Source organism: Lepidochelys olivacea (genome assembly GCF_965140295.1).
Source record: "Lepidochelys olivacea isolate rLepOli2 genome assembly, chromosome: 2".
In the NCBI taxonomy this organism is placed as follows: domain Eukaryota; kingdom Metazoa; phylum Chordata; order Testudines; family Cheloniidae; genus Lepidochelys; species Lepidochelys olivacea.
Genome location: NC_140412.1, coordinates 191,676,430 through 191,700,539, shown reverse-complemented (window position 1 = coordinate 191,700,539; position 24,110 = coordinate 191,676,430). Strand labels below are relative to the sequence as shown.

At 41.5% G+C, this 24,110-nt stretch overlaps 1 protein-coding gene across 2 annotated transcripts in view; it reads left to right on the top strand.

Moving 5' to 3' along the window:
* DNAJC13 (DnaJ heat shock protein family (Hsp40) member C13) overlaps positions 1–24,110 on the top strand; it is a 104,399-nt gene that overhangs the window by 38,730 nt on the left and 41,559 nt on the right. For both annotated transcript variants that reach the window (XR_014710214.1, XM_084619020.1), the window contains exons 17-31: positions 600–721; positions 7,801–7,876; positions 9,258–9,353; positions 9,557–9,700; positions 12,319–12,401; positions 13,977–14,130; positions 16,530–16,633; positions 16,726–16,885; positions 18,354–18,416; positions 18,887–18,988; positions 19,395–19,499; positions 21,350–21,552; positions 22,246–22,330; positions 22,580–22,734; positions 23,635–23,680. Coding sequence is in view for 1 of the 2 variants with exons in the window: in XM_084619020.1 (XP_084475146.1) it covers positions 600–721; positions 7,801–7,876; positions 9,258–9,353; positions 9,557–9,700; positions 12,319–12,401; positions 13,977–14,130; positions 16,530–16,633; positions 16,726–16,885; positions 18,354–18,416; positions 18,887–18,988; positions 19,395–19,499; positions 21,350–21,552; positions 22,246–22,330; positions 22,580–22,734; positions 23,635–23,680 (1,698 nt within the window). In the remaining variant the exon portion in view is untranslated. The remainder of the gene's footprint in view (positions 1–599; positions 722–7,800; positions 7,877–9,257; positions 9,354–9,556; positions 9,701–12,318; positions 12,402–13,976; positions 14,131–16,529; positions 16,634–16,725; positions 16,886–18,353; positions 18,417–18,886; positions 18,989–19,394; positions 19,500–21,349; positions 21,553–22,245; positions 22,331–22,579; positions 22,735–23,634; positions 23,681–24,110) is intronic.

The window sequence follows — 24,110 nt, the reverse complement described above, 5'->3', positions numbered from 1 at the left end:
GTTTTTGAAGCTTTTCTGTTGCAAAATTGCCACCTTTAAGTCTGTTACTAAGTGACCAGAGAGGTTGAAGTGTTCTCCTACTGGTTTTTGAATGTTATGATGCGTGATGTCAGATTTGTGTCCATTTATTCTTTTGTGTAGAGACTGTCCGGTTTGACCAATGTACATGGCAGAAGGGCATTGCTGGCACATGATGGCATATATCACATTGGTAGATGTACAGGTGAACAAGCCCCTGATGGCATTTAATCACATCAGGGTTGATGTGGGCTGTAGCCCATGAAAGCTTATGCTCAGATAAATTTGTTAGTTTCAAAGGTGCCACAAGTACTCCTGTTATAGCAAATTGGAAAGCTTCTGTTCTTGTGACTTCACTGCAGTTAGATCCTCTGATCCTTGTTGCTGAGAATTCATTTTTTAAAGCTATGTAGGAGGCATCCTGAATAGAAGTCCCAAATTAACCATTCAGAATTACCCAAAATGCATGTACTTAAATGAGTCAAATGGTCAAAATAGTTTGTAATGAATATTGTAAACTAAAGATAGAACAGCTCAATTAATATTTTCTCCATAGTAATCATCTTGTTCTGTTTCCAAAGGAAGGAGATAAAGAGATTGCTACCAAAATGCAAGATCTCGCCCTCAGTGAAGGTGCCTTACCTCGTCATTTACGTACTGCTATGTTTACAATAAGCGCAGATCAAAGGATGCTGACAAATAGGTATGTCAAGTTCATTTGCTATTTCATGTGATGGTTAATATTTGCATTATTCATATGTGGGAAAGCTGAAACATTGGAAGCTTCCATTCTTGTTTTAGAAGAATCATTCTTCATTTTAAGCTTAATTTGCATATTTAAATGGTTCAAGTGAAGTACTCTATTATGACTGGGTGTAGTGTTAGACATTTTCTTTGCATTTTAACTGCTTTGCCTAGAAGCACTTTAAATGTGACAGTACAAAAAGTACAATTTCACAAACAAGATTTCACTACTCACTTTTCTTGAATTCCTCACAGTCCAGTTTTAATGTGGCCTTAATGATCAAGATGGCATACATTTCTTTGCTTACTATGTAAGTTGGATACTTAAACTTTCTTATGGGAACGTATGGGGGAAGGATAATCTTTCCCTAGTAGTCTGCCTTTGGAGTGCCTTCCTCTATTTGTTCAGATATGTGATCTGTTTGTGAAAATTCTACTTTTATCATTGTCTCCAAGTATAACTTTAGGCTTATCTACATGGCACTGGCAATATGCACCAAAGTGGTGCAATTCGTAAAGCTTTCCAGTATGTTTCTGTCTTTAACTGCTCCGTGTAGACCGTGCTAGCATGCTTTAAAAGGTAACTAGTTCAAATTAACGTACCTTCTTCTTCGAGTGATTGTCCATTCCAAGCAGGTGTGTGCACGCTGCGTGCATGCCAGCTGGAAGATTTTTCCCCTAGCAGTGTCAGTAGGGTCGGCCTGGGCGCCCCCTGGAGTGGCGCCTTCATGGTGCCCAATATCAGGCCCCGCCGACACCCCACCCTCCCCCCCAGTTCCTTCTTACTGCCCATGACGACTAGCTGGAACTTTGCTCGCTCTTACAGCAAGCGCCTTAGCAGTGTCTTTGTTCTTAGTATACATAGTTCAATAGCTATTCTCTATAGTTATACTTCTTCACATAGTTCGTTTCCCCTTTGGGGGTATGCCCGGATCTCCGGGGTTTAAACTCCATGACTCCTGTAGAAAGTTTATGCCCAAGAGTGATCCTCACTTGTCTTGCCTGCAGTGCCTTGGTGAGATTCACCAAACGGAGAAGTGCCGTATTTGCAAGGGTTTCCACCCAAGAACCCTTAAGGACAGAGAGCAGAGACTAAAACTCCCGCTCATGGAGGCGGCTCTGAGATGGCAATCTGACCTGGGACCCAGTGACCCAGCACCGAGCACGTCCTCTTCGGTGCGCAGTGCTCCGGTGCCAATAGGGCCCTGCTAAGGACTCTAAAGCCCACTGCCACTGCTCGGGCCATTGGGCATCGGCCTCAGTTCAGCACCGTTCTCCATCTCCAGTGCCGGTAAAGAAGAGGAGGCCGGTGAGGGACCGATTGGCCCCCTTGAAATCTAAGGGACCAGTGCCATCCGCGAGTCGCTCGGGACAGAATGCCTACACCTCGCTTCTGCCCAGGGTTTTGTCGACTCCTGACCCGGCTGGGGTCCAGTCGAGTCCGAACCCCTCCTCGGTCCCTGGACCATCTGGTGGACGTACAACCACCATCGACGCTGGAGGCGTTCGAGGTGGCAATGGACTTGATGTGCCTCCCGGTGTCGTCCTCCCCCAAAGGAGGGACAAATCTGTGGCAACCGCATGCCCCCTTTGCCACTCCAGGGATAAGCCAACCATGACAGCCCATCGGTCTCCATCTCTGGCACCGTCCGCACAGATGCAGGAAGCGCACCGCTCCCCGAAATTGAGTTGTCGTTTGTTGGTAACCCAGAGGACTGCTCCTCCATGGTCATCTTATTTGGAGACCTCCGAGTCGGAGGTGGACTTGGCTCGATCTAGCAGATCGCGAAGCAGAAGGTCCAGGTCCCGGCGCAGTCACCAACCATACCCGGCACCGTGGCAGCAACAGTGGCAACCACTGGCTCAATAGCCCTTCTGGACACCCTGGGCGTACCGTCAGAGCCAGGGTCAAGTCCATGGTCCGTGCTCCAGAACGGTGTCAGTGTCCTTGGCGTCGTTCGTGCCACAGTCAGCGCCGCTGATGACGGCGCAGCCCTCGGGCAGAGTGGCCCTGCTGACTCACATGGTTTCCAGCCAGCTCCAGCACCGGCGCTCTAGGTGACAGCACTGGTGGAAGCCTCAGCTCCGTCCCTACCGACCCCGACGGTCTCGGTCCCACCAGTTTTACCTGCCCTGGCACTGGCTGCGGCGCAGGGTTCTTCATCAGTACTGGCTCCACAGCCTGAGTACCGCATGCCGAGGGACCCCGGGGGGCAGGGAGAGTGGAAGGCAGTGAACTGGGCCCACCTCATGTTCTCTCTTCCTCGTCCTCACCCGATGAAGCGGTTGCAGGGACTTGGACGGCCCCAGCTTTCAAGGACAACCAGGTTCTTCAACAGCTTTTGAGGCAGGCCACCCAAAGCCTGGGGATTCAGGCAGAGGAGGTGGAAGAGGATTTAGACCCTGTCATAGATGTCCTGGCTCCCTCCAGCCCATCCAGGGTTGCATTGCCATTTATCAAGTCGATAACTGAAACATCTAAGAACTTGTGGCAAACTCCCGCTTCTCTGGCACCTACGGCCAAGAAATCCGAGCACCACTACTTTATTCCCTCTGAGGGTATGAACATCTTTACACCCACTCTCCTCCGGACTCTTTGGTGGTTGACGTGGCCAATCGGAGAGAATGTCAAGGGTTTCAAGAATCCACCCCTAAAAACAGGGATGCCAAGAAACTGGACCTGTTTGGCCAGAAGGTCTACTCGACAGGAGGCCTGCAACTTCGTATAGCCAACCAGAAGACCATAATAAGCCGCTACAGGCATAACACCTGCTCGTCTCTGGCGAAGTTTACAGAACTTCTGCCCCAGGAAGCTCGGGGGGAGTTCTCTGCGCTCGTGGAGGAGGGGAAACTGGTCTCCTGAGCGTCTTTGCAAGTGGCCTTCAATGCGGCGGGTACGGCCTCCCGCACTTTGGCCCCAGGGGTAGTTATGAGGAGAGGCTCCTGACTACAAGTCTTTGGTCTTCCCCACGAGGTCCAGCAGACCATTCAAGATCTCTCCTTCGAGGGTGTAGCTCTCTTATCCAAGAAGACGGATAAGAGATTTCACAGCTTGAAGGACTTGAGGGCTACCCTTTGTTTGCTGGGGCTTCTCACGCCTGCTACCCAGCGCAGACATTTTAGGCCTCAACCTTCCCCTCATCCTTACCAACCCCAAAACCGCCAGGACGCTCCGTGTAGGCAGAACAGGAGCACTCTGAGGAGGCAATGCCCTCCCTCTAGACAAAGCTCTGGCCAGCCCAGGGCCCCACCGGACTCTAGACCACCCTTTTGAGGGTACGGTCGAGGACGGCTTGCCAGTACAACCTTTGGATCCTTCCCATCTTATTTTCTCGTCCCGTCTATCCCCTTTCTACCATGCCTGGTCTGGAATTACTTCAGACCAGTGGGTGCTCTGCATGGTAGAGAGGGGATATTCCATCCAATTCTGCACTCAACCCCCTTCCCCCTCCCTCTTCAGGGACCCCTCTCACGAGCAACTTCTAATTCAAGAGGTGCAGTCCCTCCTCTCGGTAGGGACAGTGGAAGAGTTTCCTCAGGAACTAAGGGGCAAGGGTTTCTACTCCTGGTATTTCCTCATACCGAAGGCCAACCGGGGCCTCAGACCCATGCTGGACCTGCGACAGCTCAACAAGTACATAAAGAAACTCGAGTTTCGCATGGTCTCACTAACCTCCATTATCCCCTCACTGGATCCAGGAGACTGGTACGCCGTCCTCGACTTGAAGGAAGTGTATTTTCATATCACAATAGTCCCACATCGCAGACAGTACCTCCAGGTTCGTGGTGAACAGAGGCCACTACCAGTTTGCCGTCCTGCCGGTCGGACTGTCAACTGACACCCCCTCCCCCCGAGTATTCACAGAATGTATGGCAGTTGTCGCGGCATTCCTGCGCAAACACCAGATACAGGTTTTTCCGTACCTCGATGACTGGCTGATCAGAGGTCGCTCGAGAGCCCAGGTGGAGACTCAGATCAAGTTTATAAGGAGGACCTTCCTCGACTTAGGTCTCCTCCTGAACGAGGAGAAATCTACTCTGTCCTCGGTGCAGAGGATAGAGTTCATAGGTGCGGTCCTGGGCTCTACCCAAGCCACGGCATACCTCCCGGAGGCCAGGTTTTGCTCACTTCAGGACATCATACAGAGCCTCAGATGGTTCCCCCAACGTCGGCAAGAAACTGTCTAAAGCTGCTGGGACACATGGCCTCCTGCACATATGTGGTGCAGCATGCCAGGCTCAGGCTGCACCCACTACAGCCTTGGCTGGTGTCGGTTGTACCGATCAGCCAGAGATGCGTTGGACGGGGTCGTAACCCTGCCCCACCTGGTACTGGACTCCCTCGTATGGTGGCTCGACCCTCGAATGGTTTGCACCGGGGTGCCTTTTGCCAGCCCTCGCTCACCTTGGTGTCAGACACCTTGGATCTGGGTTGGGGGGCTCACCTAGGGGACCTCAAGACCCAAGGCCTCTGGTCTCCAATTGACCTCGCTCTTCACATCAATGTCAAAGAGCTGAGGGCAGTGTGTCTGGCATGCTACGCTTTCAAAATGCACATAATGGGCAGATGTGTTTCAGTCCTCGCAGACAACACCTCAACGTTGTTTTATATCAACAAACTGGGTTCACGCTCCTCTCTCCTGTGCTGAGAAGCCCTTGCGCTGTGGGACTTCTGCATAGAGCACTCGATCCACCTGCAGGCTTCACGTCTCCCAGGGGTGCGAAACACGCTGATGGACAGCCTCAACCAGGTCCCTTCGGCCAGATGTGATGAGCTCAATCTTCCGGTTCTGGGGCTCTCGCCAGATAGACCTGTTTGCCACTCCGGGCAACAGGAAATGTCAGACATTTTGTTACCTCGGGAGCCACAGCTTGGGGTCCATCGGGGACGCCTTCCTTCTCTCATGGGAGGGCTGCCTTCTGTATGCTTTCCCACCCATCCCACTAGTCCACAGGGTGCTCCACAAGATCCGCAGGGACCGGGCCCAAGTCATGCTAATAGCGCTGGCGTGGCCGCGTCAGCACTGGTTCACCTCGCTCCTGGAAATGTCCATAGTGGCCCCACTCACCTTACTGCTGGTCCCCAACCTGATCACACAGGACCAGGGCCAACTCCGGCACCCGAATCTGGAGTCGCTCCACCTTACGGCCTGGATGCTCCATGGCTAAGTGCTGCAGAGCTGTCTTGTTCGGACCGGGTCAGACAAGTCCTCCTGGGTATTAGAAAGCCCTCCACCAGGGCTACTTACCTGGCCATCTGGGCGGAGCAACGTAGTCAGTTGCCACTCCTCGCCTCCATACAGTTTATACTGGACTACCTCCTTCACCTAAAGCATCAAGACTTGTCCCGGTCATCAATAAGGGTCCACTTGGCCACTGTCTCTGCCTTCCATCCAGGCTCAGATGGTCTCTCGATCTTTGCAAACGCTATGCCCAGTTGTTTCCTCAAGGGTTTGGACAAGCTCTTCCCACACATGCGTCAGCCTCTTCCCACACATGTGTCAGCCTGTCCCTGCCTGGGACCTCAATTTAGTCCTCTCCAGGCTTACAGGCCCGCCATTTGAACCTCTGGTCACCTGCTACCTGTTTCAGAGTAGCAGCCGTGTTAGTCTGTATTTGCAAAAAGAAAAGGAGAACTTGTGGCACCTTAGACTAACAAATTTATCTCAGCATAAGCTTTCGTGAGCTACAGCTCACTTCATCGGATGCATTCAGTGGAAAATACAGTGGGGAGATTTATATACATAGAGAACATGAAACAGTGGGTGTTACCATACAGACTGTAACGAGAGTGATCACTACAAAAGGCCCCCCCCCCACTCTCCTGCTGGTAATAGCTCACCTTAAGTGATCAAGTGGGGCCATTTCCAGCAGTTGACAAGAACGTCTGAGGAACAGTGGGGGGGGAATAAACATGGGGAAATAGTTTTACTTTGTGTAATGACCCATCCGCTCCCAGTCTCTATTCAAGCCCAAGTTAATTGCTTGAATTGAATCCAGTCTGCAGATTAATTCCAATTCAGCAGTCTCTCGTTGGAGTCTGTTTTTGAAGGTTTTTTTGTTGAAGAATTGCAACTTTTAGGTCTGTAATTGAGTGACCAGAGAGATTGAAGTGTTCTCCAACTGGTTTTTTAATGTTATAATTCTTGACGTCTGATTTGTGTCTGTCTATTCTTTTATGTAAGGGAGTGCTATACCCTGGCAAAGGAGCCCGCTCCGCAGATAACCGCTCACTCTACCAGGGCCCAGGCCTCCTCTGCGGCATTCCTGGCACAAGTCCCTATTCAGGAAATTTGCAGGGCAGCCACGTGGTCCTTGATACATACATTTACGTCGCACTATGCAATTACAGGACAGTCCAGGGTCGATGTGGCTTTTGGGCGAGCCGTGCTCTTTTCTGTGGATAACTCCGACCCCACCTTCTGAGCTCTAGCTTGTGAATCACCTGCTTGGAATGGACATAAACGATCACTCAAAGAAAAAACGGTTACTCACTTTCTCGTAACTGTTCTTTGAGATCTGGTGTTCATGTCCATTCCAATACCCACCCTCCTACCCCTCTGTCGGAATAGTCGGCAAGAAGGAACTGAGGGCGTGGGGGTCGGCGGGGCCCGATATTGGGCGTCATGAAGGTGCCACTCCAGGGGGCGCCCAGGCTGACCCTACGGACGCTGCTAGGGGAAAAATCTTCCAGCTGGAGTGCACGCGGCATGCACACACCTGCTTGGAATGGACATGAACACCACATCTCGAAGAACAACCGTTATGAGAAAGTAAGTAACCGTTTTTTTAGAGCATGCCAGCAGGGTCTGCATGGGGAAGTTAAAGAGCAGCAAGTTGAAGGGCTTTACAAAAAGGTACGTAGTTCACATTAACATACCTTTTATTCTTGCTGTTGTGAACAAAGGGCATCTGAGTGTTGGATGTGCTGACAATGTAAACTCTCTTACAAGGCGGTACTGAATTCACAGTAATGATTAAAAACCTACTGTTCTAGCCAAGACAACAGTAAAAATTTCTCATGTCTTCATTTTTCAGACAGCTAAGTAGACATTTAGTGGGCCTTTGGACAGCTGAAAATGCAACTGCTATGAGCTTGTTGAAACGTATTTTGGTAAGTGAGTGATCTACTCTTTTTAAACACCACTTCTAAATATTTTTTTTGGTCAGTTCATGTTTCCTCAAATGTTGGTATTCTCTTTAGTTGTAAAAAGTTTCAACTAACTATACCTGAGAAGAACAGGAAAGAGTGTGGAGTGAAGCCAGTAAAGGGGCAAGCTCTAACGAGGGCACAGGAGATATAGTAAATAATGCTTTTTAAAAGTTTAAGTAAGTTTATTGGAAGCATTGCCAAACAGCTAACTTTATTGCTTTACATTGAAGGGTTTGGCTTTTGGGGTGAGGGAAAGTTATGATGCAATCATTGTTCATTTGGCTAGTATCCTAGTCCAAGGGAAACTTGCTAAAATCTTTGATTCTAGGTGGATCTAGTAGCTATGCTGCTGTTACTCATTGCTTAAAGAACTGCTGGAAGGCACTTTTTACTCCCTTATCAGTGTAGTATCTAAGAACTTCTATAAAATAGTTTAAGGTTGCCTTATCCTTTCCATTATTGGACTGAGTTTTCAGTGCTTATAATTTTGTCAAACTTCAACCATTCTGGCTGATATTTGCCGGGTCTCTGTTTCAGGCTGAACTTTCTTTAAAAAGACAAAACAAAAATTCAGTTAAGGCAAAGAAATACATGGGAAAAACTATGTTAAATACTTTCAACCATCACTGGCAAGTTCTAGCATCTCCATGCTTCTGGGAAGGGGCTCAAAATTGGGCATGGGGATTGCCCTGGTGTCAGGGATGTCTCTTGTGCTAATTTTCATGGAGACAGCAAATTTGGCAGTTCTAAACCTCTGGGAAAATCTCATTGGAACTCTGTAGCATGGGTAGAGTGGCTTTTACATCAGAACGGCCATACTGGGTCAGACCAAAGGTCCAGCTAGCCCAGTATCCTGTCTTCAGACAGAAGCCAGTGCCAGATGCCCCTGATTAACTGCATTAAACATAAGGCCATCCTGTCTCTTCCTGCAGTCCCCTGCTTCATTCACTACACAACTTCCAGCTTCCCCAACAAATGGGGCAGGGGTCCTACATACAACATTCTGCTCACTATGCAACCCTGATTAACTTCTTGAGTACAGTCCATCCTGTGTACTGAATGAAGCAGGGTTCTGTGTGGGGAAAATAGTCTTTAATTACATACTATCTGAATGTATATGCACAAGGGGGGGGCCAGATTAACGTTGCCTGTGCAACTTTAGTGTTAGCATTTCCTAACTTGCAAGTGTTTGACAAGTATGTGGCAATATTTCCTTTCTTTTAATTTAGGGGGTTTGTATATGATAGACTACTTACCTACATTATGCACTTACACTGGTATGACTTACTCTTGAATTCAGAGAACGGTTATGGAATACAAATTATTTCTTTTGTGGATTTAGCCACCAGGTTTGCTGGCGTACCTGGACAGCGCTGATCCTGTTCCTGAGAAGGATGCTGACCGGATGCATATTAGGGATAACTTAAAAATTGCAACTGTAAGTAGAAAAATTGTATTTATCTAAAAAGAATGGTGAGCTTTAAATGACTGATTCTCTATTCAGCTGTGTAACTTGTTCCATGTACCGTACCTACTATTTAAATGAGGGAGGGAGGGGAGAAACTGTTGATGCTCATCTTTTCCAGTACACTTATTAAATAGAAATTTAATCACAAGTTACTGATAAGTTTTGTTCCGCAGGACCAGTATGGCAAGCTTAGTAAAGTGCCCGAGTGGCAGAGATTGGCTGGAAAAGCTGCTAAAGAAGTAGAAAAATTTGCCAAAGAGAAAGTGGATCTGGTTTTGATGCACTGGAGGGACAGAATGGGCATTGCTCAAAAAGAGGTAAAAACGCAATAAACAAGTTTAAGAGAAATTTGAGATTAAAAAACAGTATAAGTCACTAGTTACCATGCTGTGTAAATACTGGGCTTTTTTCCATGACTAATGCAGTGTAACTGGTAGGTTTTAGCCATGGTTGATTTCAAGGACTATGGTGGAAATACTTATTCTTGGCTTTAACTGTGAAATATGCTATTTGAAATACTGTTAGAAAACATTAGTTCTTTGTTTCCAGGTTTATAAATTTTTGTCTCTTCCCTTTTTTTCATTTTTAGCTAGAAATGTGAGTGATTGTAGTGAATCAGTTGAGGTGGGAGAGGGGCATATTAGTATCTTGCAGACATGTCATTTGTCATGCACACATTTCCAACTTGCATAACCACCTCTTTTTGCTTAAACTAATTACCTAGGAAACTAGACTGCAACTGGATTCTTTTGCACCCTTCTGGGTATGAGCATCTTACAGAAGTTAGAGCAGCAGAAATCCTCAAGAGGCTGCTGCAGAAACAGCCTTTTAAACAATAATGTGGTGGGAAAATATTCAAGGATTTTCAATGTGTATTTGAGGTGTATATTCATTTGGTATATTTATTCATTAGTATCACTGTACTTCATCTGACTTCCTATCTGTTTGGAAGACTAGAACATTGTCTTGAGTGGATAGACTTAAACTTTTGGTATCGGAATTTCTTCCACTTTTACAGATCCAGACTAACACGGCTACCCCTCTGATACTTGATAGTAATGGCGGATTTTTACTTTAAGGTCACCTGGCTCTTATTCAGTCTGTGCCGCCTCCTCAGTACTTACATTATTTAAGATGGTGGTGTAGGTTTGTGTGTTCAGCAGCTATATTCTCTTAATATCCAAGAGGTCACCCTGTTTTCCTTGTTGAGGAAACTGGAAGGTGCCGTGAGAACCACCCCACCCCCCCCGACTTTTCCTTGCATTTATTTTATGTTCTGTCATTCCTCCTCTTCCCCTGTCCCTTCTGTGTGGTTGCTCTTTTGTGGTTATAAAGCTCAGTTGGTGAGACTTACCCCTTTTTTTCTTGCTTTTATAATTCCAACTTTTTTGTCCCTTGTCCTTTCTTGCTGACTTTTGTTTTTTTCACGACTAAGCTTGGCATTCTAGTCAGTTAGCTTCCTCTAAATGAAACAAAAATTGCCTGATCTCTGAAGTTTCAGTTCTTCATTTAGAAGTTTGTCATTTTCAGTTTGCTGCCCATACATAGGAAAGATGGAAAGGTAGGGGAAATGCAACACATCGCATCTGATTTTTAACACTTTCTCCTGATTTCTGATCTAAATAAAGTCTTAAAGTAAAACACAAATGACACAACTTACAAAAGTAAGAAATTATGTGGGTCCTGAGGCAGGTTTACTCTTATTTAGCTTTAACAAATGTTACACAGAAATAGGCCAAACAAAACTCTTTGTGGGATAGAGTGAAAATTCAGACCGAAATAAATCATAGAGATGTATGGATGTTTCTTTTATTTTAGCTGAATTTCTCAGTAAAATCTCTTTCCATGAGCTGCATATTATAAACTCTCCAAGTATGAACACTTACAGCTTTTCCTTGATGTCTTATTTACTTGGGAAGGATAAACCATGAATACACAATAAGTAACAGATATGGCTCTGCAAAACAAAATTCTGAGCTTTCACTTTTGATGATCAAATTAATAAAGGGAGATTGTGATTCATATTCATCAAATTATATGGAAAGTATTTCTGTGGTAACATTTTATAACTCCATGTTACCATATAAAATACTTTTAGTGGCTGTATCTTATTTTGTTTAAATATTCCTCTTTTCTTTCTACTTTCCAATCACAATCAGGACAGAAACAATATGGTGAGTCTGCGTACTACTTTTTGTGGCTTATGTTTCATTAAACTCTGCCTGGCATGTGGTGTCTTGTCTAGCAGTGCATTTTAGATGTTGTTGATCAAACAGTCTTTCAATTTCCAAGTTGTGTCTGTGACTGTTTCCCTCACCACCACCCCTCCTGCCCCCCCGGCTGTTTAAAGATCCTTTACTTCTGAACAACAAAGTAGCCTTTTGTGTTCTCCAGGTTTGTGGCTGCCAATTTTACTGTGGGTATTGTCTCCTGAAAGATTGGTCTGGTTTTGGTCCCCAGTCACTCTCTTTGGCTTGGTGCAAAAGAGTTTTCCTGCATGGTTAATATATGCATGTAATACAGTATATTTAAATACAGGATTACCCAGCAGTTTTTGCAGTGTGCATATGGTGATGGGATTTGGCTTTTTGTACAAGATAAGGGGTAACTGTGTATGATAAAAGTACATGGCTGCAAGTTTCTCTGGCATGATTTGATGACCTGTGTTGGTAATTTAGTATTAATATGGTGCAAGTCACTAGCTAAAGATTTCAGTTGTGGTGTTCTGTTGTCATTGCCTGTGACATCGCTGATTAGAAAACTGCATCACTAGTAGTAGGTGTTCTCTTGGAAAGCTGAGATCTCTTAGGAACAGCCAGTGAAAACAAAGCTTCATTTTCATGTTTAAAGTAACACTAGAAACCCACTTTTATATCTGGTATCTGTTATTGCTAATTGTCCTAGCCCTAAATTTGGCATCTTTTTCTATTTGCAGAACATTAATCAGAAGCCAGTAATACTAAGGAAACGAAGGCAAAGAATAAAAATAGAAGCAAACTGGGATCTCTTCTATTACAGGTAAATATCTAGAATAAATGTGTTAATAAATCACGGCCATTCACTTGACAGATACAGAAGCCCTAACTCAAAGCTACAGCTATAAAGGTAGAGTTTTAACAATACAACCTGAAATATTTGACATGAACTTTAACAAATACAGTGTATGGAGCAAAAAAAATACTCAAATGCACTAGGGAAATTGTTTAATCTGCTTTTGGAATGCACATGGCCAGCCATAACCTCTCTTGCTTTTGACATTGCATACTCAGATACACTTGACAAGGCTGTATATGACATTTTTGTAAGACACAACTGTAGCATGTTTCCCTTTTACCATTTATGCTGTCACTTGTACAACGAAGTCCCAGGAGGTAGATTGCATTTCAGAGTACTAATAGGGTTAATGCTTTTGAAAAGTAGGGTATTCCGATTTCAAGAACCTTATTTTAGTTAATCAACTGGCTCCTAGATTTATTTTAAGGTAGAGTGGATGTCTTGTCTGATGCTCATAAAACACTAAAGATATGACTACACAATAGAGAAAAAACCATAGCTGGTCCCTGTAGGGTTGGAGGGTTCCAGAGCTTGGGCTCCATCCCAAGCCTGGAAGTCTACCCAGCAGTGAAACAGCCCCACATCCTGAGCCTTGTGAACCTGAGTCAGCTGACATGGTCCAGCTGCAGACTTTTCTTTGCTGTGTGTAGACAAACCCTTAGACTAGAGGTTCTCAAACTTTTTTTAACTCAGACCACTTGAAAATTGGTGAGTCTCAGCAGACCACTTCATGATCTTTCTAAATGTTGTTTGTACCATTAGCTAACTATTGTAAAGCACTTTGGATAAAAGAGCTATATTTAAAAAAACCTCTATAATAACTTTGTTCTACAAATAAAAGCACACAACTCTTATTTTAATATCGGTAGCCTTACCTTTCTAATGTGATGGATGTGCCCTCTCTCCCCTGCTATGGCAGCTCCCAAGCTGGGGCTGGGAAGGAGGGCCGTCTCTCCCCGGCAGCCACAGACCTGGAGCTGGGGAAAGTCGCCTCTTTGGCCGCCACAGCCCTGCACATCCCAAATTTCCCCCCCCCTTCTCACCCCACTGCCCCCTCCAACCTACCCCCTATTTTCCCCGCAAGGCCACCACCTCACCTTACATGTGCGTCTTCTCCAGGGTCCAGGCACCTAATTAGTGGAGCCATGCCTGTGCAGCACCACTAATTAGGTGGGTGGCCCTTCATTGTCTTGTGTGTGGCTGCCCAGGCGCCCATCTTAGAGGGAACGATCTGCGGACCACATGAATGGAGCTCGCGGACCACTGGTGGTCCACTGACCACAGTTTGAGAACCTCTGCCTTAGACTAATAACAAAGTAGACATATTGAGCAAGTCACTACTGTAACATCAGAATGATTTAAAGACAAATGAGACCTTGTTTTGTATAAATCAAGAATAAGATGGCAAAGCGTATTCCCTTCTGTACTATTTATCAAAGTACAGTATGCTCTGATGTGCATGGCAGGTTATATGCATTTTAAACTATCTTCAACATTAAAACAGTTGAAAACTTTTTTACTAGCCATGCTTTCTCCTAGATTTCTTCAAGATCATACTAAGTCAAATTTGATTTGGAACTTCAAAACACGGGAAGAGCTGAGAGATACCCTTGAATCCGAAATGCGGGCATTCAGTATTGACAGAGAACTTGGCAGTGCTAATGTCATCTCATGGAATCATCATGAGTTTGAGGTAAACTTTTCTAATATGTTTTATTTAAGTCACTAATATTGTAGTCCTAGTGTCCTTACGTATCAGCTTTTTTTAGTAACATTCTAAATGAGTATTGTACACAACCTTTGTCAATAAATGATTGGGCAGAGTGTATGAACTCAAAGCTATGAAGGAGAAAGCAGGCACCTTCTCTGTATGGTGCTGATTTTTTTTTTTTTTTTTTTAAATTCACTGTCTACAGGCCATGCAGACCAGACCCGCTCCAGGCAGGGTACATGGTCCTTTTTCAAAGGAATCGCTGTGAACTGCCTCATACACCCAGATTAAATGGCCTTGTACAGGCAAGACAAATCTCTGATCAGCCAAGGGGAATTCTAAATATATTCACTAAAACCACAAATAGCCACTTTTCTTAACAGTGAACGTGGCAGAGATCTTTAGATATGGCAAAATATACACATAAATAGACTTGTCTGCAGTGCTTCAACACATGGATTCAAAGATGAATTCATCTTAGAGAAGCTGTCATTGACAACCGAAGTTGGGAATCTGGGTCAAAGTCCCATAAACCTAACACAGAGGGCTTTTGACACACTGGAAGAAAGCACCTATGTATAAATTCCCAATAGAACAACGGTTAACGTTCATTTCAAGCATTAATCCTAGCAAGGTTAACACTGAGGTGAAAGCCATTAAAATGTAAGGTCCATGCACTATTCCTGTTTCTTTTTTACAGTATGTATCAACATACTTGTCCTGATAATTTATTGTATATTCCCATGTTCAATTAAAGGTGAATAATAGTTAACAAGTGCAAAGATCAGTGTGGTACCAAAACACCTGGAGGGGTTTGCTTTCAGAAAGCTTACTAAATATGAGGCAACCCATCTAAAGTCCTGAATGGATTGGCTTATCAAATCACATGCAGAACATCGATGCTTCTGGGAGGAATAAGCCCTTCAAGACATGTCATTGACACAGTAACCTTTGACACCGCCAGAGAAAAAAAATTAATTCCATATATCAAAACTGTGTTTTGGAAATGGGTAGTATTTCTCTAAGGGGTCACATAAGCCAAGAGGCCATAACTAGGTAGGAACAGAATAAACTGACTTCAGGTGTCTTTGATTTTAAAAAAAAAAAAAAATTCAATAATAAAGCCTTCAGATAGCAGACTGTCTCCACAACAGAGTGGATTGACTAGAAAACAAAAATAGGAAGCGGAACTTGAGTGCTGTTGAGGGCAAACCACCATCTCATCAGTAGGAAGGGTCTACTAGAAGTAACTAAATCCAGTTTTACATCTCCAATAAATGCAATCAAACAACCTCAAACTCTGCACAGTATATCATAAATACTTTCTGCAGTTGTTCACTGATATTTTGGTCACATATGAAAAGCTTACAGAAAACTTGTTGTATGGCTTTAGAAAAAGCCTGTATTCTGGGAGATCACCCCCCAAATCTACAAAACTTGAGTGTATCACCGCAATGTATGTCACGAGGAAATCTACAGGTACAATGTGACTAAACAGAGGGAACGTACTACACTTCAGATTGGTCCAAGAGTGGCTTGAGGGATATTGGCATTCTGTCAGTAAACTATCATAACCTGCAAGAAATAGACACTGGTGTGTAATGCCACACTTAAAACATTTTAACTTACTTTTGTATTCTTGCAGATATCTTTACATGCAAGCATTCTTATATTAGTGGTTTTTAATTGAGGCTGGGTGAAGGGTACAGAGTTTAACTTCATCTTGGAACCCCATTAACTCATGTAATTATGTGATTTTGTTTGTACTCCTGCTATTGCACTGTTTTCCTCTAGGCTTTGGAATACCTATTTGACTTACTAAATATTAGCTGTTACAATGCTGTACTGTATCCATTATTGTAGAGATCCCTGTACTAGATTGTTTAAACAATGTGCTTAAAAGGTGTTTAGTATAATGCTTCAGTTTTAGTAAACGCTTTGTTTTAAAATACATAGTGTATTAGAATATTAAAATTCCCTGTGGATTTCCAGAGGCTTTGTGCCACTTAAAGTATTGTGGCTGTCTGGAAACAAGTTGGATATCAACTGTTCTTTAGAATGTCAGTTTCTAGTCTTCATCCGTGTGTAAAGAAGTAATTTTTCAGCCATAAATGTATAGGTTAGTAAAATGAAAACTGAACTGTCATTTAGAATAGCAATTAATATAAATCATATTTCATAAATGTTGCTTATTAAACCTTACTGCTTATTGCAGGAGAGAGGCTCCTTCACAAAGAAGAAAAACAAACAAACCATACTGAACATGTTAAGCCATGAAATCAAATAAAATATAGATTGCATGTGACAGCTTGTTAAAAATTCAACTTTAAGTGTATAATCCGAAATAACAAGTGGTTTATATATGTATGTTTCATTTGTAGGTTAAGTATGAGTGCCTTTCAGAGGAAATAAAAATAGGGGATTATTACCTGAGATTATTGTTGGAGGAAGATGAAACTGAAGAGAGTGGAGCAATCAAAAAATCGTGAGCCACAGTTCAGTTTGTCTTCCTTATTTTTTTTTTCCTGAGGTTTAATGCATGTTTCCTTCAGTGTGAACTTTCTTCCGTTTTTACAGGTATGAATTTTTCAATGAACTTTATCACCGCTTCTTGCTCACCCCTAAAGTGAACATGAAATGTTTATGTCTACAAGCACTGGCCATTGTTTATGGAAGATGTCATGAAGAAATAGGACAATTTGGTGACACTAAATATATTGTTGGGATGTTGGAAAGGGTGAGTTTTCTTTGGCTGATATTTTTGGATAAAAATAAATGTTAATTGGTGGCTAGGAATAGCTTAGTCATTGATATGCTGCTGTCCAGTTTAGATTTCGGTATTGCAGACTTATCTTGAAGTTTCATTTGGAAGTTACTGCTGGATTGGGTCATTTTTAGTCAGTTTCTCTCCTCTAACTCAGTCTTAATTGACACGTTCTGCTGATGGAAGTCTATGATGATGGTATTTTTAGTCACGTTACTTTTAATATGCAGGAATAAATTGATTTGAAATGGGACAAATAGAAGCTCTACCTAAAGAGTAAAATAGAGATGAAAACAATATACACAGCATTCAATGCAGTTTTTTAGTCTTCCACTTATTCCTGAAGCACATCAGGGTTTAACAGCAAACTTGGAGTTTTTGCACCCCTGTGGAGAGTAGACCTTCCATGAAGGGAGATGCTTTACCTTCAGAATGGCTTGTTCAAAGTGCATTGGCAGTGGTCTTTTAGACAGCATGTTTTCTCCAAAACTGTGGGTGTATTAGTATACTTAAGGATGATGCGTTGGAATTGTTTGTAACCGTAAAAACTTGGAAACCCTTTAGTGGTAAAGGCAGACACAAACCATGTTTAAGTACAGTTGAGTTAATAGGTTCTAATTCTTATGCCTGTTTAATCTGTTGAAGGTGAATTGAAGAGGTTTGGCCCATCGTCAGGGTAGTTCATGGTTGCACTTCTCTCGTAGCAATTGAAATTAACATTTTAAGCTTTAGAGAGCTGCCTTTTTTACAATGCTCTTGTCTTAGTAGTCTGGCAGTTCTTTCTGGAGAAACATTAACTCAAGCCTTAAATGGGAGCTCATCTTTCATTTAAGTGCATTTAAATTATAAACTCATACATGCTTTAATACCAAATCAGTAATAGGATATAAGATAATAAAAATCAGTTAACGTTTAAAACTCCATTTCACAGTGAATTCTATAGCATGTCTATTTGGCAGTGGTATTTTTACCTTTCCCATAACATGAACAATTAACATGGATTAGGTGTGGTTCAGAAGAAAGTTGCATGCTTGAAATTACTTTGCACAAACAGACTTCACAGCAAACTGTAGAAATTATTCAAGAGCTGTTTTTAGTGTGAAAACAAATCCAATAATACTTCCAAAATTAGTGAGACTGTTTATAGTGACTTGCAAGATATTTTTGAAAATGTTTGAGACTTTTGTAACATGTTTGCCAATACCATTTTATATATACATTTTTCTGAAATCTTACTGTTATAAGTAGCCTTATCTGTTGTTGCACAGTTTTTATGTTTGTCACGAGATATTTGAGAATTGGATTTTACTCTCTGGTTAATGCAACATGCTAATTTTTTGAGGCTTGAATAATTTGTATTTCCTGTTGGACATGTTTGACTTGTTCTCTCTCTCTCTCTCTCTCTCTCTTCCCCCCCCCCCCATTTTTTTAACCCCAAAAGTGCACAGATAGACTTGAGCGGGACAGATTGATACTATTCCTTAACAAGCTCATTTTAAATAAGGTAGGAGTACTTAAAAGATTTTTATTCTTCTAGTACTTAAAAGAAAATTCATAAAGTATGGATACATTTCTTAAACTGTTAAAATGATCTCCAGTTTGAAACTAATGCTCTGAGTTGATTTTAAAAACTGTAACTGAATATCTAATCTTTTGTTCACTTCATGGAAAGAAAGATCTCTTATTAGATGCAAATGTTAAGGGTAAAACTCTCTACATTTCTGGCACAGATGCTATCTCTATAGGCATGATTTAGCATTTTTGAATGGGTAATGAGGGGATAAGGAAGTATAAATGTTCTGTGCTAGATTTCTAAAGAATATGGTTGAGTGTGAGGAGAGTTGAAATCTCACCTTTGAATCCCATTTAAAATACTATACAAAGGTGGCACTTACAGTGCTTTTTACGTGTCCATAACACACTTCTATAATGCTCACATGAAATAAATGTGAAGGTTTTCTCTCTTGTTTACAGAAAAATGTTAAGGACCTCATGGATTCAAATGGCATTAGAATCCTTGTGGATCTGCTTACCATGGCACATCTCCACACAAGCAGGGCTACAGTACCATTGCAAGTATGAGGTCTTTTGGTTTATTCACACTATACCTTTTTTGAGGAACTTTTTAAAATCTGACACCGTTTTAAAGGGTGCTTGGTCAGAAACTAGGATTTTATGAAATTCAGTCTTTTAAGGCTGATATCTTTTACTTATAACAATGTTGAAAAACTCACAAAAGTAAGGAAACAAGCTGAAGTTTCTCTACCAACCATAACTTTGTCCTTGTTTCCCTGCACATACTATTTACAGTCTAAGCCTTCTTTAGCACCACCCAACTCTCATACCCCCCTCCTAATGCAGATCATTGTAAAATCCCCTCCATAAACTAGCTAGCTTCCAAATTGCTAAAGTCATATGGGATCAAGACTGGATCTTGCATTAAATTGGGTACATCATTTATATATAAATATTTAACTTTTAGAGCAATGTGATTGAAGCAGCACCAGATATGAAGAGAGAAAGTGAGAAAGAGTGGTACTTTGGCAATGCAGATAAAGAGAGGAGCGGTCCTTACAGCTTTACAGAGGTATCGTATTCTTTTTATGGCTGATTCATAAAATAATTAAACTTAAGAACGGCCATATTGGGTCAGAGTAGCCCAATATCCTGTCTTCCAACAGTGACCAATGCGGAAATGAACAGAACAGGGTAACTGAGTGATCCATCCGCTGTCATCCAGTTTCAGCTTCTGTCAGTCAGAGGCTTAGGGATGCCCAGAACATGGGGTTGTGTCTGACCATCTTGGCTAATAGCCATTGATGGACTTATCCTCCATGAACTTAACTAGTTGTACTTTTGGACTTCACAACATCACCTGGCAATGAATTCCACAGGTTGACTGTGCATTGTGTGAAGAAGTATTTCCTTATGTTTGTTTTAAACCTGTTTCCTATTTTTATTGAGTGATCCCTGGTTCTTGTGTTTATATGAAGGGGTAAATAACATTTCCTTATTCACTTTCTCCACTCCATTCCTGGTTTTGATAGACATATCTCACACACACCCAGTAGTCTCTCTTCTAAAATTATCAATCCCAGTCATCTTAATCTCTCCTCATATGGATGCTGTTCCATATCCTTAGTAATTTTTGTTGCCCTCTGTACTTTTTTCCAATTCTAATATATCTTTTTTGAGATGGGACGTGGGCATACTCTGGATATATATGTAGTGACATTATGATATTATCTATCACTTTCCTAATGGTCCCTAACATTGTAAGGGGTGTTTTTTTTGACAGCTGCACACTGAGCAGATGTTTTCAGAGAACTATCCACAATGACCCCAAGATCTCTCTTGAGCTATGACAGCTAATTGAGACCCCATCATTTTGTACGTCTAGTTGGGATTATGTTTTCCAATGTGTATTACTTTGGAATCGGTGTTCCTTTTTCAAGAGGTCAGGATATTGTGTGTTTATAGAAGAGGAAAGAGTCTACACTACTCCAATACGTGCACATTGTTTAGCATAACTTATCAGATATTGAGTAGATAATCCCCCCCCCCCCCAAGTTTGAGACTTCATGGAGTCCTACGTAATAAAGGAGAGTGATACTGTCACCACCTCTGACTATAACTGGCATTCTAATAGCATGGTGGAGTTCCACAGGCTACTGCTTGTATCTGCCATATGGTGGAATGAATTAGTCTTCTAGTTTACTGCTCTCTGAGCCAGTTGGAGGTCCATCATAAAAAGAAATCTTATTTAACATGAAAATGGTATTAAAATGTAAAGATGTGCACTGGCATACCAAATTACTGTTGTAATTAATTGTCTTACACTTAGTCCACATCCAATATATATTTAGTATTGTTCTGATGGTACCCAATAAGCTTAATATACACAACCTCTGAAAAATGTGGGTTTGGCACATTTAATGTTTCGATTCATAAGCTTCTAATTTTGTTGTGCTAAGGAAAGATTAAATTCTCAAAGGAAATCAGCGATCTAATCATTTTGGATACGGTGTTTGTGCATTTTATCTTCGTAACACAAACTACCAAATGGTGTATAAAATAGTATTTTTAAGAGTACTAGAATCAAAGCTTTTAGAGTTATAATTCTGTGTAGCCTCCAAATGAGATCAATAATGCAATTTACTATAATGACTTGACTTAAATTCAGTTGAAAATCTCTTCCAAGTTGGTTTTCTTTTGCTTTTCTGGACCCTTTTTTCCTATCCTACACAAGGGTAGATTTTACAGTTCTTAAAGGGAACAGGAATATTTTAAGCTGTATTGGTTTTTCATAGCAAAAAACTTGGAGGGCATCTGATTTTATATGCATTATGAGCTACCAAGACAAGTAATGAAAAATGCCAGAAAACCTTACTGCTTATAGTGTGAAGCATCTAACTTGTACCTCTGACTTTAAAAAAGATGCAGGAATTATGGACCAAGGGAAAGCTGACTGCAAAAACACGGTGTTGGGCTCAGGGTATGGATGGCTGGAGACCATTGCAGTTTATCCCTCAGCTTAAATGGTGCTTGCTAGCCAATGGACAGGCTGTGCTGAATGAGACTGACCTTGCCACACTTATCCTCAACATGTTGATCACAATGTGTGGCTATTTTCCCAGCAGGTAATGAGTCTTTTTAGTTCCAAGAGAAGAAAATGGCTGGAACTTTCCATGGTTGTAGCAAATGTGCATAATTGCTATTCCAGTTTTATTGATACATTATATGGGAGAAACTTTTTTTTAAACAGGACATGCATCTACCATCTCGTAGCAAATTTCATTTGGTTAGTGAACATGGAAGTTTTAATCTTTCTACCATGAAGGGAGAGATGAACTAACACAGTTTTATGATGGGACAAAGATAAATCCATTTAATAGACGTGCCATAAAACTTCATGGTCACTGCTTCTCAAACTGAAATTACAGTAACTTAACATTGTCTTGAAAATTATAACACAAGTGAATGTCTCCAGTTACTTTGATAGCATTAGAAATATAATCAAACGTCTTATAACTCTTCTTAAACAGATAGCTAATCTCATTGTTTCCATACTTAATGTGAATTTTACTAAACCTCACTGATATATTCTATATCAAAGCTAAGACCAGGTGAAAGTTTGAATATTTAAGAAATGAGGATAGAAAACTTGTCAGAATGTATATTCAGGATCTTGATATCAACCCAGTCCATTGGATCAAAATCTAAAATCTGCCTGAGAAATCAGTTCAAAAACATTTAAAATAAAAGCACAAATACTGTATTTATATTTATGTATTATACACTAAAAACATTGATTGGGAAAATACATATTTTAGGGATCAAGATAATGCCATTATAAGACCTTTGCCCAGAGTAAAGAGGCTGCTTTCAGACAGTACTTGCCTTCCCCATATTACTCAGGTAAGTTGCTTGTTTTGTCAGTCTGTTCTTTCGAAATGTGTAACTATCCAGAAATGATTCCCGCTAACTTAATATAATTTAACAGTTATTGTATCCTGGGCTGTTGTACTTTATTCTTTCTGCTATATTTCACTAACATATTTTTTGGGTTTAATTTTGATTAGCTGGTTAAAGTTAGTTTGTTTTATGGCTACTGATCATCTAAAATTTGTAGATGCTCCATGTAAATTCTGTCTGTCTTCTTTTCAGCTGCTGTTGACGTTTGACCCTATCCTTGTTGAGAAAGTTGCCATATTGCTGTTCCACATCATGCAAGATAACCCACAATTATCTCGTTTTTATCTAAGTGGAGTATTCTTCTTTATCATGATGTACACAGGTTCCAATGTACTTCCTGTTGCAAGGTAAGGACAAGAGGAATGGTGAAAATAACAATTTTAGGTATTTATGCGTGGAACTGCCTCTGCATATTAATACTCCTAACTAGATAGGGGAACCTGTTACTTCTATCAAGCAGTGAACAGCAAGGTTTTTATAGTGGCTTGCTTGTTTGCTTCTGTACAAGTGATTACACTATAAAAAACTTCATGTCCACTTTGGTAATGTGCATACATTTACAGTTTAGTTGAACTGAAGTAGTGTTTGGGGGAGTGTGTGCATATACTGTGCCCAGCTGTACAGCTAAAATCATATATCTGGTCAAGGTTTCCAATGACTTAAAGCCATTAGAGCAAGTTCCAATTATCTATACATAATACCAGAATTAGAAGAAATATTGTAGGCTTTTGATGTGTACTATTTGAGCTTTTATTTTTATAATAGTTGGGTTTCAACAAAGGCTCTGATCTTGCAATGAGATTCATATAAGGGTCCATAAAACTCATTGCAGGATCAATGCCTAAAACACTTTAATGTAAACATTCACGTTTATCAGACTTGTATCTTCAAGCATGTCTAAATTGCTTTCTATTAAGCAAATGAATTTGAGTTTTAAAGCAGTTTTGCTGCATGTAATAAATTATTCTTCCCATACATTATGAATTCAAAGTCTACGTGCTCTATGCAACAGAATGTCAGAAATAAGTTCTCTGTTTGTAAATTAGTCATTTACAACTTGTAAAAAATTCAAAGCTTTCTATAAAGCTTATAGGAGGCAAAAAATCTAGGGTTAAGCTATAAATTTGATATGAAGACAGGACTGAAATGAAAAAGCAAATGCATTTTTGAATCAGCACCTATACTGCTGTTTTCTGCAAAGCCTCATTGAGAATATCACTGAACTGAAACATTACTTTTTCTCCTAGGTTTTTGAAGTACACTCATACAAAACAAGCTTTCAAGTCTGAAGAGGTGAGTAGAAATTACTAGTATAAAAACATTTATTTTTGCTCTCATAAACGAAGTTAATTAATTCTATATTAAATATTTTCTGAAGTATACTCCTTCAGTTTTCAATCTTTCTACCTTGTGCTTACGTCCTCATCATAAATGGACACTTTCGTCTTCTATTTTGTTAAAGATAAAGATTCTTTCCCTCCTTGCACTCCATGTTTAAAGTCCTCTTTTTTTAAAAAAAACAAACAAACAAACCCAAACCTCCGCCCCTCACCTTGAGCAGACAACTACCTAATTCTCTTGGCTGTGTTGCTTGTGACCATTGTGCTTTCAGTAATTCATTACAAAATGAACTATATTCCCTCACCAAATACAGGGCATAGAGACTCCTGTATTCTTGACTTCTGTCAGTCAAGTCTGCTTTGAGTCTCCTTTAGAAAGCATT